Consider the following 21,017-nt stretch of genomic DNA (forward strand, 5'->3'; position numbering starts at 1 on the left):
ACTCAAGAAACAATATTCAAATGTCTGTTTAGTAATTGGTACTACAGGTTGAGATGGGTTGTTTATCTGTGCTTTGTGTTTTTAGATACGACTCGAAGCAGACGTGACAATGAAGTAGCTGGCAGGGATTATCACTTTGTTTCTCGTCAAGCCTTTGAGGCTGACATCGCTACAGGGAAGTTCATCGAGCATGGAGAATTTGAAAAGAATCTCTATGGGACTAGCACAGATTCTGTACGGCAGGTCATTAATGCTGGCAAAATCTGTCTCTTAAATCTCCACACACAGGTAAGAGAGGCCTACAAGGGTGTGGCTGCAATTACTCTTTCCTAGGGTAACTTTATAACAGGATGCCTAAGGGGGATTAATGGTAGATCATGAAGGGAAGGACAGCAGGAAAGTAGATTGTTTGGAAAAGTGGGCAATGTACTAGAAATACAAATAAAAAGGACACACAAGGCTTGAGAAATATGTATAAACACTATTAAATATATCAGGGCAATATAGATAATATAGGTAAGCGTATGTACTGAACAAATGTTAAGATGAACTAATGCATTAATAAGGGAAGAACAAAATATGGTTGAAAATTAGTGGGGGGGGGGGGGGGTTTCACTGTAATGTGTTTTTTTTTTTTGAAATATATATTCTGATTTATCTTGCTAAAAAATATATATCTGTGTATTCTCTTTACAGAGTCTGAAGATTCTGCGCAATTCAGACTTGAAACCATTTATTATCTTCATTGCACCACCTTCTCAAGAAAGGCTGCGTGCACTATTGGCCAAAGAGGGTAAAAACCCAAAGGTAATCATACATACAGAATCTTTTTCCATGTGGCACCCCTATACTCCGTTTTGTCTTTTTACCTTTTTTATGTTGACCTTGAGAATGTACATGTCTAACATGCCCTGGAACCCCTATGTTTTTTCTTTCTGTCATTTAAAAGAAGAGATCTGTGCTCTGTCAGCATTATTTTCTCAGGGAAAATCATTGTGCTGCGACAAAGTTTGAAGGTTAAATGTTGCTCAAGTAGAGCAAAATAAAGGTGTGATGGGAAAATAGCAAGAAAAACTGTTAGCAGCTTATGTACACCAAGCCAAGCTTCAGCACTGCTAGTGGGATTGCAGGTATTATATTTATTTATATGCCACCTTAAAACCTAGATGGTTTTAAGGTGGTATAGATGCCAGGAATTTATGACCTGGATTGGCCACTGTTGGAAACAGGATGCTGGTCTTGATGGACCTTTGGTCTTTCCCAGTATGGCAATACTAATGTACCTATGGTTTCCAAAATTACATACATAATAAAAACAAGACACAAAAAATACAAAACAATCCAATCATTACCCACTAGATTAAATTAAATAAACAGTATAATAGTCACTACTCAGCAGAATGCTGCCACAAAAAGCTGTGTGTTAAGCTGCTTCTTAAATCGAGACATCACTACATAAATGTAAGTGACCTTTGAGTGCATTCCATCGCTGCTTACCAACTACTGTAAATGATGGCCTTGTTTCTGCATACTGTGATGGCAAACTCCTGTCTCTCTGCTTTGCCTTTGTGAAAATTTGAAGCCAAAGGACAGAAGAGTTAGAGGAAATTTAACTTTAATGCATTTAGGATTATTACAGTCTTTAATCCTAGCCCATATAGATTAATGTTATTTTGCTGGGGTTATCTGAGGGCCTGCTGAAAAAGCTTCAAATATTACCGAATATGGCCGCTTGTTTGATTTATGGCCACTCAAGGTTTGAGTCAGCTCTTTCCTTGTTAAGAGAATTGCATTGGCTTCCAATCAGAGCCCAACTTACCTTCAAAGTCTGCACCATGGTCTTTGTCATCATACATGGTGTGTTTCTGGAGTATTTATCTATATTAGTTACTCTCACGCAGAGACATAGAGATTGCTATAGTTGACTTCCACTATTGCTGCTCTATCCTAGTCCTAAAAATGTACATTTTAAAACTGTCTTTAATGGACTCTTTTCTTACCAAGCCACAAAATGTTTGGAACACCTTACCAGCAAATATACGTAGACTGGATAATTATAAGGTTTTTATGAACTCCTTCAAATCCCACCTCTTTGGACTGTCCTGTGAGGTTTTGAGTTCTGAATTTTTTTTATTTGTATATTCCTGGAAACTGTCCAGCTTTATTGCCTCAGTAAACTGCATAAAACTCTAGTAGGTTATTGCGGGTTATAAATTCTGCAGTATAGTACGTAGGGAATTTTCCAGTAAACTTTTTATTTTACCTCTGCTCAGCTTTTCTTTTTTTAACCAAACGCCAACATGTTTTACCAGCAGTAGGAGGATACGAGTTTGCCATTTTTAAATTGTTCTCTAAACAAAAGTATGTTGTTCTAGTCATTAAACTAGAGCCTTTCTGATGACCACGCAGTGGATTCAGGGACAGTCAGAGCCATGACAGAAAATACAAATGTATTCTGGTGAACAAAGACTGTAGTGTCTCCATGCAGAGGCATGACGGCATCAAATTCCAGGCTGGTAGCTGGGAAACGACACAAATGGGTGCTGTAACATTCAATAGTTAGGAAGTGCAGGGAATGGGTCTGGACTTAGCTATCAGAATAAAAGACAATTTGCATTCATATATGCAGTTTAGAAAGTTTGTATTTTGTTTAAAGCAAAGTGTCTGGCAGATTGTGGATCAAAATCTGTGTAGTAGTAATATCATGGGGAGACAGGAATATGATGGCAGGTACAAATGACTAGGCCCATCTAGACCGTCTCATTTCCTTACTATAGACTACGTTATGTCTGATCTCTTAAAGCTACTACTTAGTTTTATGGAAGGTAGGGCTTTTAAGCCCTATTTGGGGGGATTCCTATATATGACGCCTAAAAAATCCGCACGGAAACATTTCTGCCTAATTACATAAGTATTGCCATAATGGGAAAGACCAAAGGTCCATCAAGCCCAGCATCCTGTTTCCAACGGTGGCCAATCCAGGTCACAAATACCTGGCAAGATCCCAAAAAAGTACAAAACATTCTATAATGCTTATCCCAGAAATAGTGGATTTTCCCCAAGTCATTTAATAATTGTCTATGGACTTTTCCTTTAGGAAGCCATCCAAACCTTTTTTAAACTCCGCTAAGCTAACCGCCTTTATCACATTCTCTGGCAACGAATTCCAGAGTTTAATTACATGTTGAGTGAAGAAACATTTTCTCCGATTCGTTTTAAAATTACTACATTGTAGTTCATCGCATGCCCCCTAGTCCTAGTATTTTTGGAAAGCGTAAACAGACGCTTCACATCTACCCGTTCAACTCCTCTCATTATTTTATAGACCTCTATCATATCTCCCCTCAGCCGTCTTTTCTCTAAGCTGAAGAGCCCTGCTGCTTTAGCCTTTCCTCATAGGTAACTCCAATCCCCTTAATCATTTTTGTCACCCTTCTCTGTACCTTTTCTAATTTCACTATTTCTTTTTTGAGATGCCACAACCAGAATTGTGGTCTATTAACATAGTAGATGACGGCAGAAAAAGACCTGCACGGTCCATCCAGTCTGCCCAATAAGATAACTCATATGTGCCACTTTCCGTGAACACCCTACCCTGATTTTTACCTGTGCTCTTCAGGACCGTATAAGTCTGCCCAGCACTGTCCCCGCCTCCCAACCACCAGCCCCGCCTCCTGCCACCGGCTCCGGCATAGACCGTATAAGTCTGCCCAGCAGTATCCCTGCCTCCCACCACCGACTCTGGCACAGACAGTATAAGTCTGCCCAGCACTATCCCCGCCTCCCACCACCGGCTCTGGCACAGACCGTATAAGTCTGCCCAGCACTATCCCTGTCTCCCAACCACCAGCCCTGCCTCCCACCACCGGCTCTGCCACCCGATCTGGACTAAGCTCCTGAGCATCCATTCCTTCTGCACAGGATTCCTTATGCTTATCCCACGCATGTTTGAATTCCGTTACCGCTTTCATTTCCACCACCTCCCGCGGGAGGGCATTCCAAGCATCCAATACTCTCTCCGTGAAAAAATACTTCCTGACATTTTTCTTGAGTCTGCCCCCCCTTCAATCTCATTTCATGTCCTCTCGTTCTACCGCCTTCGCATCTCCGGAAAAGGTTCGTTTGCGGATTAATACCTTTCAAATATTTGAACGTCTATATCATATCACCCCTGTTTCTCCTTTCCTCCAGAGTATACATGTTTAGTTCAGCAAGTCTCTCCTCATACGTCTTGTAACGCAAATCCCATACCATTCTCGTAGCTTTTCTTTGCACTGCTTCAATTCTTTTTACATCCTTAGCAAGATACAGCCTCCAAAACTGAACACAATACTCCAGGTGGGGCCTCACCAACGACTTTTACAGGGGCATCAACACCCCCTTTCTTCTGCTGGTCACACCTCTCTCTATACAGCCTGACAACCTTCTAGCTACGGCTACCGCCTTATCACACTGTTTCGTCGCCTTCAAATCTTCAGGTACTATCATCCCTATCCCCGTCCGTACCTATCAGACTCTCCCCGCCTAACACATACGTCTCCTGTGGGTTTCTGTTCCGTAAGTGCATCACTTTGCATTTCTTCGCATTGAATGTAAGTGGCATCTAGATTTAGGCGCAGTATATGGAATGCACTTACTCAATATCCCAGTGACTAAATCTGCGTGCGTCCATTTACACCAACAAAAACATGGCATAAATCCCGGCACGTAGGTTTAGGCGCACTGGACCATATTCCATAACTACAGACGTAAATTTTGGAAACATGCCCCGTTTTTGTCTGCGCACGTTGGAATACGCTTAGCTAGTTGTGTGTGTAAATTCTACTTGCCAATTAGTGCTCATAATTGCTTGTTCAGTGCTGTTAACAATGCTGATTGGCTTGTTAAGCCTATTAAGTTACGCGCATTGTTATAGAATACGCTTGGAAGCAAAGAAGGCTAAAAAATTGTCAAGTATACAGGTATAGTGGCTAGGCAGCACCAAAGATAGCATAGCTTTGTATTATTGACACCATAGATCACAATACTTGTGCCACCTCTACTTGTTGCACAGCATGGATGAGAGAATCAGAGAGTGCATCATGCAAATTGCTAATGCAAGAAAAACTGGTTTGAAAATGTGAGCTTGTTTGACAGGTTTTTTTTAATTGAACAAACTACAGTTGATGCTTATATAGATCTATTATCAATTTAAGAAACAGTATGAACATTTGACAGATGTTTTGTATAATACTTTAATCTTAAATACAGGGATACAAATGTAATAAATATAAAAGAACATGGAATATTTCTTGTTAAATTAAAAGTTCTCCGAGGACAAGCAGGCTGCTTGTTCTCACGACTGGGTGACGTCCGCGGCAGCCCCACCAACCGGAAAAAGGCTTCGCGGGACGGTCGGGACGCAGGGCACGCCCACCGCGCATGCGCGGGCCGTCTTCCCGCCCGTGCGCGACCGCTCCCGCCAGTTCCTTTTTTTCCGCGCCTGGAGAGAGTCGTGCTTCGCCGCTCTCTCTACTTCAGCCGCCGGATTCTTGCGATCGCGTATACGCGGATCGCGCTTCGTTTATTTAATTTTATTTTCCTTTTATTTTTCTCTCTTTTACAAAAAAAAAAAAAAAAAAAAGAGACCCTGCGCGTGTGGAGCACGCGCTCCCCTTCTTTTTCCCTCGCTTCCAGCGGGGACGCTGCGTTGCGGCCTAGTGGCCGCACTGTCGTTTTCTTTTTTCGTGGTGTGATTTTAGCCACCATTGACGATTTTGACTTCGCCGACGCGATTTTTCCGTCGATGTCCTCGAAGGTCCCGAGTGGATTTAAAAAGTGTGGTCGCTGCGGCCGGCCGATCTCGCAGACCGACACCCACGCTTGGTGCCTCCAGTGCCTCGGGCCGGAGCACAATCTCAAGTCGTGTTCTTTGTGTCTCGGTCTCCGGAAACGGACTCAGGTTGCGAGGCAAGTTCTGCGGGACCGTCTTTTTGGAACTTGCGCCGGCCCCTCGACGTCGACCTCGACGGCATCGGTATCGACGCCCGGCCCTTCGGTACCGGTATCGATGCCCGAGACATCGGCACCGATGGCAGCGACCCCAGGAGAACAGGTCCCGTCGGCCCGCCGGTCCTCCGGTGAGAGTGGGGGTGAGAGGCCGCGTGGGCAGTCGGCCCCGGTCACGCCCTCAGCTCGTGGCCCACGGGACCGAACCCTGTCTGACCCGGTACCTCGAGACCGAGGGGGATCGACCTCCTCCTCCTCCATGCCCTCCGGCGCCGGTGACGTGCATCGGAAGAAGGATAAGAAGCGTCGTCACCGGTCGCCTTCGGTGCATCCCGAAGAGGAGGCGACGCCGAAGCGTCATCGTCGTGAGGAGAGGTCTCCGTCTGTTGTGGAGGTACCGACGCGTCGGGGTTCCGGCACCTCGGTGCCGTCTCCTGGCCCCCAGCAGCTTCCGGCACCGACACCCTTACCGGCCCCACCGCCTTTCCCGGCAGCGGGCCTGGACGAGTGCCTCAGAGCCATCCTTCCGGGGATCCTGGAAGGGCTGATGCGCCAGGCTGTGCCGGCGCCGGGGGTGCTTGCGCCCCCGGCGCCGATGACTGTGGCGCCGGCGAGCTCTAGCCCGGCGCCGGGGCTGTCGACACCGCCGCCGCTTGCGGTGCCGGTCTCGACCGCCACGCAGGTGGAGTCCCCGTCGACGTCGATGGAGGGAGCTCCGTCCCCGCCGGCGCGGGAGTCCACCGCTCGACGACACCGAGACCTTGGTGCCTCGACGTCGAGCCGGGCCCGGTACCGGACTCAGCTACATGAGCTAATGTCCGATACCGAGGATGAGGACTCGTGGGGAGAAGAGGAGGACCCGAGATATTTCTCCTCAGAGGAGTCTACGGGCCTTCCCTCGGACCCCACGCCTTCACCGGAGAGGAAGCTCTCACCTCCTGAGAGTCTCTCCTTTGCCTCCTTTGTGCGGGATATGTCTATTAGCATTCCCTTCCCCGTGGTCTCTGTGGAAGAGCCGAGGGCCGAGATGCTCGAGGTCCTCGACTATCCATCACCACCTAGAGAGTCCTCCACGGTGCCGCTGCACAATGTCCTGAAGGAGACGCTGCTCCGGAACTGGGTGAGACCGTTAACTAACCCCACCATTCCCAAGAAAGCAGAGTCCCGGTACAGGATCCACTCTGACCCAGAGCTCATGCGGCCCCAATTGCCCCATGATTCAGCGGTCGTGGATTCTGCTCTCAAGAGGGCACGGAGTTCGAGGGATACCGCCTCGGCGCCCCCGGGGCGGGAGTCTCGCACTCTGGACTCGTTTGGGAGGAAGGCCTACCAATCCTCCATGCTCGTGACCCGTATCCAGTCATACCTGCTCTATATGAGCATCCACATGCGGACCAATGTGCAACAGCTGGCGGACCTGGTCGATAAGCTCCCGCCGGAGCAGTCCAGGCCTTATCAGGAGGTGGTCAGGCAGCTGAAGGCGTGCAGAAAGTTCCTGTCCAGGGGTATTTTGACACCTGTGACGTGGCATCTCGTGCTGCGGCCCAAGGTATAGTGATGCGCAGGCTCTCATGGCTGCGCGCCTCTGACCTGGACAACCGCACCCAGCAGAGACTGGCTGACGTCCCTTGCCGGGGGGATAATATTTTCGGTGAGAAGGTCGAGCAGATGGTGGACCAACTGCATCAGCGGGAAACCGCTCTCGACAAGCTCTCCCACCGGGCGCCTTCAGCATCCACCTCCACAGGTGGACGTTTTTCCCGGGCCCGGCAGGCTGCACCCTATTCTTTTGCGAAGCGTAGGTACAACCAGCCGGCCCGAAGGCCTCGTCAGGCACAGGGACAGCCCCAGCGCGCTCGTTCTCGTCAACAGCGTGCGCCTAAGCAGCCCCCTGCGCCTCCACAGCAAAAGCCGGGGACGGGCTTTTGACTGGATCCATGGGAACATAGCCGCCCTACAAGTGTCCGTACCGGACGATCTGCCGGTCGGAGGGAGGTTAAAATTTTTTCACCAAAGGTGGCCTCTCATAACCTCCGACCAGTGGGTTCTCCAAATAGTGCGGTGCGGATACGCCCTGAATTTGGCCTCCCTGCCTCCAAATTGTCCTCCGGGAGCTCAGTCTTTCAGCTCCCATCACAAGCAGGTACTTGCAGAGGAACTCTCCGCCCTTCTCAGCGCCAATGCGGTCGAGCCCGTACCACCCGGGCAGGAAGGGCAGGGATTCTATTCCAGGTACTTCCTTGTGGAAAAGAAAACAGGGGGGATGCGTCCCATCCTAGACCTGAGAGGCCTGAACAAATTCCTGGTGAAAGAAAAGTTCAGGATGCTTTCCTTGGGCACCCTTCTGCCAATGATTCAGAAAAACGATTGGCTATGTTCCCTGGATTTAAAGGACGCATATACTCACATACCGATACTGCCAGCTCACAGGCAGTATCTCAGATTCCGCCTGGGCGCACGCCACTTTCAGTATTGTGTGCTGCCCTTTGGGCTCGCCTCTGCCCCACGAGTGTTTACCAAGTGCCTCGTGGTGGTAGCGGCCTACCTACGCAAGCTGGGAGTGCACGTGTTCCCATATCTCGACGATTGGCTGGTCAAGAACACCTCGGAGGCAGGAGCCCTCCGGTCTATGCAGTGCACTATTCAACTTCTGGAGCTGCTGGGGTTTGTGATAAATTACCCAAAGTCCCATCTCCAGCCATCCCAGTCTCTGGAATTCATAGGAGCGCTGCTGAATACCCAGACGGCTCAGGCCTATCTTCCCGAAGCGAGGGCCACCAATCTCCTGGCCCTGGCTTCGCAGACCAGAGCGTTCCAGCAGATCACAGCTCGGCAGATGTTGAGACTTCTGGGTCATATGGCCTCCACAGTTCATGTGACTCCCATGGCTCGTCTTCACATGAGATCTGCTCAATGGACCCTAGCTTCCCAGTGGTTCCAAGCCACTGGGAATCTAGAAGATGTCATCCGCCTCTCCACCAGTTGCCGCACTTCACTGCTCTGGTGGACCATCCGGACCAATTTGACACTGGGACGTCCATTTCAAATTCCACAGCCCACGAAAGTGCTGACGACGGATGCCTCTCGCCTGGGGTGGGGAGCTCATGTCGATGGGCTGCACACCCAGGGTCTGTGGTCCCTCCAGGAAAAGGATCTGCAGATCAACCTCCTGGAGCTCCGAGCGATCTGGAACGCACTGAAGGCTTTCAGAGATCGGCTGTCCTGCCAAATTATCCAAATTCGGACAGACAATCAGGTTGCCATGTACTACGTCAACAAGCAGGGGGGCACCGGATCTCGCCCCCTGTGTCAGGAAGCCGTCGGGATGTGGCGCTGGGCATGCCAGCACAGCATGCTTCTCCAAGCCACATACCTGGCAGGCGTAAACAACAGTCTGGCCGACAGACTGAGCAGAGTCATGCAACCGCACGAGTGGTCGCTCCATGCCAGAGTGGTACGCAAGATCTTCCGAGCGTGGGGCACCCCCTCGGTGGACCTTTTCGCCTCTCAGACCAACCACAAGCTGCCTCTGTTCTGTTCCAGACTTCAGGCACACGGCAGGCTAGCGTCGGATGCCTTTCTCCTCCATTGGGGGACCGGCCTCCTGTATGCTTATCCTCCCATACCTTTGGTGGGGAAGACCTTACTGAAGCTCAAGCAAGACCGCGGCACCATGATTCTGATCGCGCCCTTTTGGCCCCGTCAGATCTGGTTCCCTCTTCTTCTGGAATTGTCCTCCGAAGAACCGTGGAGATTGGAGTGTTTTCCGACTCTCATTTCGCAGAACGACGGAGCGTTGCTGCACCCCAACCTTCAGTCTCTGGCTCTCACGGCCTGGATGTTGAGGGCGTAGACTTCACTGCGTTGGGTCTGTCTGAGGGTGTCTCCCGGGTCTTACTTGCCTCTAGGAAGGATTCCACTAAAAAGAGTTACTTTTTCAAGTGGAGGAGGTTTGTCGTGTGGTGTGAGAGCAAGGCCCTAGAACCTCGTTCTTGCCCTGCACAGAACCTGCTTGAATACCTTCTGCACTTATCAGAGTCTGGCCTCAAGACCAACTCAGTAAGGAATCACCTTAGTGCGATTAGTGCTTACCATTATCGTGTGGAAGGTAAAGCCATCTCTGGAGAGCCTTTAGTCGTTCGATTCATGAGAGGCTTGCTTTTGTCAAAGCCCCCTATCAAGCCTCCTACTGTGTCATGGGATCTCAACGTCGTCCTCACCCAGCTGATGAAACCTCCTTTTGAGCCACTGAATTCCTGCCATCTGAAGTACTTGACCTGGAAGGTCATTTTCTTGGTGGCAGTTACTTCAGCTCGTAGGGTCAGTGAGCTTCAAGCCCTAGTAGCTCATGCTCCATATACCAAATTTCATCACAACAGAGTAGTGCTCCGCACCCACCCAAAGTTCCTGCCGAAGGTGGTGTCGGAGTTCCATCTTAACCAGTCAATTGTCTTGCCAACATTCTTCCCCAGGCCGCATACCCGCCCTGCTGAACGTCAGTTGCACACATTGGACTGCAAGAGAGCATTGGCCTTCTACTTGGAGCGGACACAGCCCAACAGACAGTCCGCCCAATTGTTTATTTCTTTCGACCCTAACAGGCTAGGGGTCGCTGTCGGGAAACGCACCATCTCTAATTGGCTAGCAGATTGCATTTCCTTCACTTACGCCCAGGCTGGGCTGACTTTTGAGGGTCATGTCACGGCTCATAGTGTTAGAGCCATGGCAGCGTCAGTGGCCCACTTGAAGTCAGCCACTATTGAAGAGATTTGCAAGGCTGCGACGTGGTCATCTGTCCACACATTCACATCACATTACTGCCTCCAGCAGGATACCCGACGCGACAGTCGGTTCGGGCAGTCGGTGCTGCAGAATCTGTTTGGGGTGTAAATCCAACTCCACCCTCCAGGACCCGAATTTATTCTGGTCAGGCTGCACTCTCAGTTAGTTGTTCTTCGTAGGTCAATTTCTGTTATACCCTCGCCGTTGCGAGGTTCAATTGACCTGGGTTCTTGTTTTGAGTGAGCCTGAGAGCTAGGGATACCCCAGTCGTGAGAACAAGCAGCCTGCTTGTCCTCGGAGAAAGGGTATGATACATACCTGTAGCAGGTGTTCTCCGAGGACAGCAGGCTGATTGTTCTCACCTACCCTCCCTCCTCCCCTTTGGAGTTGTGTGTTTCATCTTTTGCTAGTTATTCAACTGGCGGGAGCGGTCGCGCACGGGCGGGAAGACGGCCGCGCATGCGCGGTGGGCGTGCCCTGCGTCCCGACCGTCCCGCGAAGCCTTTTTCCGGTTGGTGGGGGCTGCCGCGGACGTCACCCAGTCGTGAGAACAATCAGCCTGCTGTCCTCGGAGAACACCTGCTACAGGTATGTATCATACCCTCTTTGGCAAATCCTCATAAATCCAATCTGTTTTTGGCCCTACAGATTCTCCTGCTCCTTTGGGATTCTAGCCTCACCAAAATATAAATTGGGCTACAGCACCATGAGCCTTAATTTGAAACTCACCGCAGTGACGATTCTAGGTCGGCTGCCACCCGGGGCAGATCACCGATGTGCACCCCCCCCCCCCCCCCCCCGGCGCAATGACACCCCCCAGCGCCATGTGCCAGCTATGCCCATGACTGTTAGCCATGTTTGAGTAGCCCGTAGTGTACATGTTGGTTTGCATTTATTTTTGTGTCAGATCTCTGGTTTCATTTTTGGTTGCCTTCCTAGGATTTTGACTTACTGGGTATTTTATTGCACTGTAGTTCCCATACAAAGTGGTTTGATTTAACATGGTCAAGGGTTGGATCCAGTTTTTATTACACGTAACTTTGTAGATCCAATATAACACAGATTCAGTTGTGATCAAATATCTTGGACCTCAACATCCTTATTATATGGAGTCTACAGTATATTTAGCACTTACAGGCTTGTCGACAGAAGCTGCCAAAAAAAAATCGTTTCTTGCTCCCTCGTAATTTCACTACAGAACACCACTCAGTGTTATGTAGGTAATAGAAGTGGCTGCTAATCCTTTCACAGTCCGTCTTTTCAGACTGGGATGTTGGACTGTGTGGTATGAGGTGCTGCTTGCTGGAAGTTAGAAGTGAATACTGGCGAGAGGCCTAGATAAGTATTTGTTTTAGAAAAAAACTTTGTGAGAGAATAATTAAAAGGCATGAGACCTCCCATCTCAGTCATGTACATAAGACACCAGCTGAAACTTTCTGCAGGTATTTTTTACAGGGAAAAGGAGATACTTCCTGCTGCTGAGATTAAGTCTCTGTTTGGTTCACAGAAGGCTTTGATTTGATAGTCATATGTTCATTGAATTAAATATGAGATCCTTTCATTACCTACCCATATCCTTCTGTTTCTATTTCCATGCTTTCTGAATTTGCTGCTGCTACAAAAAAAAATTCCAATAATACCTTCCATTCCAGCCTCAGAAAATATATACTGTATGCAGACAGTTTCAGCTGGAATAGCTGTTTCTTACTGCCTGCAGATTATATAGAAACTTCTTACATCAGAGAAGATGCATAAAAATAATAGCATTATTGGAGTAAAGACTGGCAGTCAGAAGCAGAAGGACTTTGCTGATAATTATACAGTAGGACTCAGAACCCATCCTGATGTTCCCTCTCCATTCCATACCTTGTCTCCTGACCTGGTTTTGCTTAATATGTGAAAGCCAAAAAATTAAAATGATTTCTTCCCAATCCAAGACCAGCATTTGGAATATAATCTGTGTTCTGAACAGCATATTCATGTGACATGAAAACATATCAGTCTTTTGGCTTGTGCTTTTTCCCCCATGCAGCCTGAAGAGCTAAGAGAGATCATTGAGAAGGCAAGAGAGATGGAGCAGAACAATGGTCACTACTTTGACACAGCCATTGTGAACACAGACCTGGACAAGGCATACCAGGAGCTGCTGCGCCTGATTAACAAACTTGATACAGAACCTCAGTGGGTGCCATCCACCTGGCTACGGTGAAGAGTTACGTGGAAATGAGGACGATTCTGAGGAGAAGCAGACTTGACCTGGCAGTTTGGGTCTTGCACCGAAGACTTAGGTGGCCCTATGAACACCAGCCTTTAGTGGCTGTAGTGCAGAAGTAAAGGATATCTTGGTCAGATTTAACAGCAGATCCTATTATAATCAAATGTTATGCCAGACCTTTCTTATTGTAATTATTGGACTATAATTGCAGAAACTGAATCAGCCAATTGGATTTTAAGAACTGAAACAGAATCATTTTGAAAAGCTACTTTTCCTTTTGAAATAGTTTATCAAATCACTTTTCTTAAGTAAAAAGTATGTGTGTGTGTGTATATATATATATATATATATATATATATATATATATATACACACACACACAGTGTCCATCAAGATTAGATATATTGCTGTTATCCTTTAAATTAAAGAGACACGGTGGTAGTTCCTTAGAGCCTTGCCTATACAGAGCATTTGGTTAGAGAGACATTTTCAGAGGAGGCCAGAATTTTTTCCATTGCTGTTAAGGTGCTCATTAGACTCCTTTTATATTTCTTACTCTGATTTCTGGTGTGGCCAGTCGAGTTCCCTGTCGCCATGATATTTTTAGCGTTCTCCTAGGGGATCTTTTACGAAGCCACAGTAGAGTTTTTGGCTCGTTAGAAATCAGCTGACAGTAAACGCAGAGATGCCCATAGGAATATAATGGGCACCTTGGCATTTAGTGCCAGCTGATTTCTACTGTGAACTAAAAACGCTACCGCGGCTTAGTAACACCCCCCCCCCCCCCCCTCTCTTAGTGTTATACTTTTTTCAGATCCATGTGGTTGGGAGATAATCAGAACTAGATCTTGAATATCATGATGACATGAAGCCTACCTAGTAGCACTGAATTCTAAACATTCCATGAGGTAATAGCACTTGATGGTAGCAATAATCCCTTTTGGCGGAAATTGTTTATAATGTAAATATTTACAACCTATGTACTCTTCTTTTCTTACTAAAACTTTTTATATCAGTACTCTAGAATGAGTAACCTTGGGTCCAACTTGACAGTGAATGTTGATTATGTATGCACATCAGAATATTAGATCGTTTTTGTCTTCCTTGAATTTGATTTTTGGGGGAGTCCCCGTTTCACACCAGTCTCTAGAACAGGGATTCACAGATTTCTCCCATGAGTCCCACAGCCAGTCACTTTTTCAGGATTTTCACACAAATTTGCATGAGATGGATTTGCATACACTAGAGAGTGCCAGAATTTTCACAGTGAAACTGCATATATTCAGTCTTCCTGACTGTGGGACGCAAGCCCAATACAGTTTTGTGAAGCCTTGCTATAGAGCAGTTAAGGCAGCAAACATATATGCACTACAGCGTGCATATGTATACTCTGATATTCTGAAATTAACTGGAACTAAAATTAAAATGAATGTAACTTCTGTAAACTGTACTGTAAATATATTCTAGATCAAGGAACAATCTGAACATGCTCAACATTGCATACAAAATGAGATCTGGGCATGCTACATTGAAGCACTGTGGCAAAGGACTTTTCAGGTTATGCACAGAGCCAATAGATGTCCATTAGAGCACCTTAGGGGAGAGAGCACTGTGCATTAAAAGTACACCCATGACAGTGCCTCTGTCCTAGAATTTCTGTCTTGCAAAGCTGGGAGGTGCCTAGAAGCCAGTCTGACATTTTCCTGTTATCTGAGGACAGTTTAATATATTAAACACTAAAAAGTGGTTAGTCTTTGACTTTTAAATTATTTTCCCTGAGGCAACCATTCACAGCATCCTGGAACGTGGTCATTTTTGTATCTGATTTCTTTCCTCAAACTTGTAGACACATTTTCCTGTATCTGAGGTGAAACACTGGATGATTCATTATGGTTTATTGCAGAGGTTGTACTAAATCTGCTCTCGTGCTTTGTAAATATATATATATATATATATTATTTTGATCAGTATTTTGCAAAATAGAAAAATATGGGGCACTTTTTTGCCATTGCTATATCTGAATGAGCATCTGTAAGAATTGATGAGAATAGATTGTTTTGGAGAAACAAGTTGTTACACATTATTAGCATTTAACATTCCAGGGCTAAAGAATAAAAAATACATTTAAGGGTATTTCAGAAATATCTACATGCTTCTTAGAGACGGGTGATGAAGATGCACAAAAACTCATGTGCATATGTCCTTCTTGTAGAGAGCTGTTCAGATTGTGTCTATATGCAAGTATTATATCTAGTTCTTGTGAACTCAGTTTCTGCACAGTACAGATTGCTTATGGAGCTCAGTCTATGTTCTATTCTAATACTTTATCACCAGTTGTCCTCTTATTAACTGATGACAAGCGAGCTCTGGAGATGAAGCCTCCTGAGCTTTATAAGGCAGTGTGACTATGTAAGTTTTTTTTATTAAATGATGGTTTTAGAATGTAAGTGGAGTAGATATGGCATAGAACACACAGAACTGAGATACAAATTAGTGCATAGTGGAAGGGGGGGGGGGGGGGTTTGCAAAACACAAATCCTGTAACTTCTTTTGAGAGGTGTGGCTGGATGACCACCCTAACAGTTTGATAGGTATTACGTTTAGGACACTTGTCCCAAACTGAGTATTCCAGTGGCAAAGAAAAGACTTTCTACAGTAACAGCCAGAAAGTTTATTCTGGATTGCATCCTATGACCTCAAGACAACTGAAGGTAAAATCTAGTGTGTATTGGCATTAAGGGGGCAATTCTATAACTGGGTGCCTCCATTTAGGTGCCCGAAGGGTGCACAGTAGCAGCCTATTCTATGATGGAACCTAGGTTCCTAGATTACATTATAGAATTGTAGCTTAACCCTGTATCGACATGCCAAACATTTAGGTGCTCTTTCACCAGCCATAGAACTGCTGTAAGTACAAATACTGAAAGTAACTTACAGTGTTGTGTAAGCTACGTGCATAAGTGGGAGCTCTGCTCATGTGTATGCCCCCTTTGCAAATTCCTGCTTTGTAAGATAGCAGTGTATTAACAGAATAGTGCTTAGGCCGCATGCTGCCATATATGCATGTATGTGCTAGTATTCAAAACATTTATGCATGTAATGCCTAAGTAAATGTTAACACCTAGTTTATAGAATTGCCCTTTTATTGTGGTAAAATTATTGGTGACATGAGGTTAAAGCAAAGAGATTAAATATTTTGTTGGGTTTCTTCTATTTTTCCATTAGTCTCTTATTTCTGATACAATTTAGGCCTCGTTTATGTCCTGACATATTTTTTCAGCGTATCATCTACTGTTTCTTTACTGTTCATGTCCTTTATTGCTGACTTTTACAATGATTTCAATGTTTCCCGTTTTTAACGCATTTTTCAAGGAGTAGACCAACTCAAAATGAGAATGGTGAACCTAGCAACAAAGAAGAAAAACAGCTTAGCAAAATTTCTGGTTTTTTTTGGACCTTGCTTGGAACATTAATTGGTGAACAAGCAGGATATAAATCCAATTAACAAACAAATGGGAAAGCAGCATTTTTATTAAAAAGTGAACATTTACTTTGGTGAACAAATTTGGTTAATCTTGTTGTCCTGTTGCTGCTTTCTGAGATAATCAGTCAATGACTGTTGCCTAAATGGAGCCTCAGCAGGCTGGTCAGTGTTGCAGATTTTTCTTATGTGTTTTTTTCCTCACATTGGCTGTTGCCTCCAAAAACAGAGAGAGGTATTTAGTTCTGCATGTTATGTTCTCCTATAAAGCAAGACTCTCTTTTTGATGTGCTTTGACCTCATCCCCTCCAGGCCTTTACAAGCAGGAGAAAGGTATACTTAGACAAACTGCTAAAGCCTCGGTTCTTTTCACATCTCTTGGTTAAAATGGAGAGTGTCTGCTAGTGCTGAAAGCATGCAATGTTTCAGAATGGTCCTTTTACATGAGGATGTAGCGAGCACTCTTTCCAGCACAAATCACACAATGTTTGACAGGGTTGACCAACTGTATATATTTGACTCATTGAGGAAAGGTACCCAGGAACAGCACTCGCATAACAAAAACACCACGCACTGCTTTTGTATTCCTAAAGGAACCCTTAATTTTGCAACTAAAGGACACCGGTGATGTCACTGTGTGTTTATTGCATATGTGATCAGATTATAATACTTTCAGCACAGAAGTCATTGGTTTATGGAAAAAATACTCAATCGTTTTAAGATGAAATTTTTAAATCCAAGGAGTACGGTTGTTTTGCAAATGTTTGGGCACCCCAGGTCAAACACTGTGTCAGTGAATCCCTAAGGGAATAGAAGCAGATAAACCTCTGCATGGCAGAAAGCTAAACATGTCTTTCTTAAGTATGTAATGCATAATTTCTATTTGCAAATTTTTACAGATTCAGAGTAAGAAAATCATGAATATGGCAGGTCCAAACGTTTGGACACCCATTCGATCACTACTGTATGACATCTGTTTTGTCTGAAATCATGTAAATATAGAGGTGTTTATTTTGCAGCTAATTAAGGGTTCCTTTAGGATTATAAAAGCTGTGCATGGTATTTTTGTTGTGTGAGTGCTGTTCCTGGGTACCATTCCTCGATGAGTTAAATATATACAGTTGGTCAACTGAGGAGTTGTCGGTATGGAAAGGACTCAAAAACAGAGAGGAGGACCCAAGGTAGGGAGAGGTGGAAGAGTACTAGGAGAAGTACTGTTTGTCCAGTGGCATTAGGAGCCAGCTTTATGGGTTCCAGTGGGTGTTGAGCACCCCCAGTATTGTGCAAACTCCTTCATTGTTCCAGGGAGGGATATTTTTGTATTTTGTTTGCACCAGCATTCATTTTGAAATGTTGGCACCCTATGTCCAATGGTTTTATTTTTTTTCTCCACTAGAGGTGTTTTATTGGAGTTTAGCGGTTATAACCTGTAAATCAGAAGCCCTACAAATAGTTGATCGTGATTTATGTTTCAGATTGTCTCTCTGAAATATGTAGTCTCTGTCCAAATTCAGTTTCTCCATTGTGGGATGTTGCATCTAAGATATGTTGCTATTTAGTTGAATCCATTCTTCCATCTACCTGCATAATAAATCTTGTGCCACTGGCTGCCACACATCCCAAAATAAAATAGATCCACCCCCTTGCTTATTAGTTGTTTTTTTTTTTCAAATGCTTCACCATTTTTTTCTCCGAAAGTATCTTGTATGATTGTGGCAAAACAGTTCAAATTACATTGATCCGAAGTACTTTGGGCTAGATGCACTAAACGAACCACCAACGTGGTTTTTAAACTGGTTCTAGCCAGTTTAGCGCGCAAGTAGTAAACCGGGACATGCACAAAAGGGTTCTCCGAGCCATTTTCCTGTCACGGTAGCAGCTAACGAAAATGGAATGCAAATGAGCTAATTACTATTGTAATGTAAATGCGATGCACTATCGTTTCTGATCCCATGCACTGTGGAAAACCTAATGGGAGGTCTGCACCTCTTGTTGAGGTTGCTGTGAGCGGGACCCATGCAGAAGAGGACACCCATCACAAAAATCGGAAGAAAAAAAACGGCCAAGTGCTCATCAGGGACGTCCTTTCAAGTGCTAACACTTGGACGTCCTTCACTCGGGGGGGGGGGGGGGGGGGGGGGGGGGGAAAGGACATCCCTGACGAACACTTGGACGTTTTCTTTCTTCAGATTTTGTGATGGGCGTCCTTTTTGGACGTGTTTTTCTTATGTGCCCGAAATGACCACCGCTGGAGAGAATCAGGGATTGGGACGTGCAAGGGTGCCCAAGTGAAAACTATGGACGTCCCTTTCGATTATGCCCCTCCATGTCTCTCTCAGCCAATCACAGCGCGTTTCGCCGACACCAGTGATAGCTAAACGCGCTGTGATTGGCTGAGAGACCTGGAGGGGCATAATCGAAAGAGGCGTCCAAATAGTTTTGATTTGGACGTCCTCGCAAGTCCTGATCCCCTTCTCTCCGGCGGTGGTCATTTTGGGCACGAAAGAAAAACACATCCAAAAAGGACGCCCATCACAAAATCTGAAGAAAAAAATGTCCAAGTGCTCGTCAGGGACGACCTTTTTTTTTTTTTTTTTTTTCTAGTGACGTGTATGAAGCCGCCTTAGCATGCGCAGAGCAGCCAGCATAACGATTGGCTGCTCTGCGCATGCTCAGCTGGCCAACTGGCTTCCCCTCCTTAGGAAGGAAATCGCGTGCAAATGAGCTAACAGCGAGCAGCTCATTTGTATGCGATTTCCTTCATGCATGTCCGTTTTTTTACCAATTCAGTAAGGGAAGGGCTCTTTCCGTGGAGTTAGTGCATCTGGCTGCCAGTTACAAAAAGCTTCAGGCTTATCAAGGTTTTCTGTAGTGTAATTCAGAGAATTGCTTTTTTGAAGAAATTAGGGAAAAGTGTGCCTTCTGACAACTCTTCCATACAAATCGTGTAAGCAGTGCTGTACTGTGCACATGTAGTTGACTACTCCATTGTCAGCTAAACTCTTCAGCAGGTTATTTACAGTAATTTGCGAGTTCTATTTTTCAAAGCTGACCAGTTTTCAGGCAGCTCTATCAGAGGTTTTTCTTTGTCTTCTAGATCATGTTTGGACTTCCACAGTACCATGTATCTTAGAAACTTCCATTTCTTAACAGTGTTCCTGACCATTTAAATTGTTAGCTGGAGAAGTTTGTGTGTGGGGGGGGGGGGGGGGGGTTGGTATGTTCTTTTATAGCCTTCCCCTGCTTTGTAACAGTTAATTATCTTAATTTTCAAATGCTCAGACGACTGATTAGAGGACCGTGTGGTTACTGAAAGCAGTGAGTTGCAAGCTGAGAGGTTACAGGGGTCAAAGTATTTGTTTTACCATGGAATTGTCTTTACCCAACTAATTGAAGACCTAACAAGTCAATCAGCCTGTTTAGACCTTATTAACAACTTTAAAAAAAAAAGTAGCAATGAATCAAAGTGGTATTCATATTTGCTTTTTTTATTTTCATTCCATTAAAATCAGCAATTAGACCATTATTAAATGGACTTGGGGAAAATCCACTATTTCTGGGATAAGCAGTATAAAATGTTTTGTACTTTTTTGGGATCTTGCCAGGTATTTGTGACCTGGATTGGCCACTGTTGGAAACAGGATGCTGGGCCTGATGGACCTTTGGTCTTTCCCAGTATGGCAATACTTATGTACTAACTTTGTGTTAAGAATTGGGAAAATATGTAACACTGTACCATCCAGAGGCTAGACTAAGCTTGGAAGCTCAGTCCTGGAGGGTTTCACACGCCCTGGCATGGCCTTGGGATGGGCAGGTTTAAAGGGCATTGCCAGAAACTAGGTATGATGTTATAGAATACATGTATTTGTGTGCCTAACTGCCATCGTGCTGTTAGCAGGTGTAAATGCGTGTGCCCAAAGTTAGGCACAAGAAGCATGCTGAGCTAGTATTCTGTAAAGGGCACTCTGTGGAGAGCATCCTTTTATAGAATTCTATCTTAGCGCAGATCATAGCCCCAACTTTGGGCGAAATTTTCTGAATCTGGCCCTTAGTTCCCATTGTATAAAATAGCACAAGTTGGTGGTAAAATAACGTTCATAACTACACCCCTACATGACAGGAGTTACACTTCTACTTTAGTGAAACACAGGTCGTAAGAGACTTTTTCCCAATAAATGATCAGATTTTACAGAATTTTCCTTTCCTAACTACAGTTTGCCTACTGATCAAAACAAAGATGCATTAGAAAAAGATTGTATGAATGTTTGTCTTTTTATCTCTTTTTAAGAGTAAAGTGGTGTGGTAGCCATGTTAGTCCACTGTTAAAGGTAATAAATAGAAATAAAACAGAAAAGAAAATAAGATATCTTTTTTTATTGGACTAACAATGCATCTTTTGATTAGCTTTTGAAAGTAACCCTTCTTCAGATCGGTCTCATCTTATTTTCTTTTCTGTGTTTTATTTCTATTTGTTATTCTTACTGGTGGAACAGAGCCTTAACTGTTAAGGTTATCTGCTTAATTTGAGAATTGTGTTTAGCTCCAGTATTT

At 45.3% G+C, this 21,017-nt stretch overlaps 1 protein-coding gene across 3 annotated transcripts in view; it reads left to right on the forward strand.

The window, feature by feature from the left end:
- Positions 1-18,289, forward strand: part of MPP5 (membrane palmitoylated protein 5) — a 211,368-nt gene extending 193,079 nt beyond the window's left edge. For all 3 annotated transcript variants that reach the window (XM_030214105.1, XM_030214106.1, XM_030214107.1), the window contains 3 exons: positions 86-288; positions 697-807; positions 12,803-18,289. In XM_030214105.1, coding sequence (XP_030069965.1) covers positions 86-288; positions 697-807; positions 12,803-12,979 — 491 coding nt within the window. In that variant the 3' untranslated portion in view covers positions 12,980-18,289. The remainder of the gene's footprint in view (positions 1-85; positions 289-696; positions 808-12,802) is intronic.
- Positions 18,290-21,017: the final 2,728 nt, after the last annotated feature.

This window comes from Microcaecilia unicolor, chromosome 9 (genome assembly GCF_901765095.1).
Source record: "Microcaecilia unicolor chromosome 9, aMicUni1.1, whole genome shotgun sequence".
Lineage (NCBI taxonomy): Eukaryota > Metazoa > Chordata > Amphibia > Gymnophiona > Siphonopidae > Microcaecilia > Microcaecilia unicolor.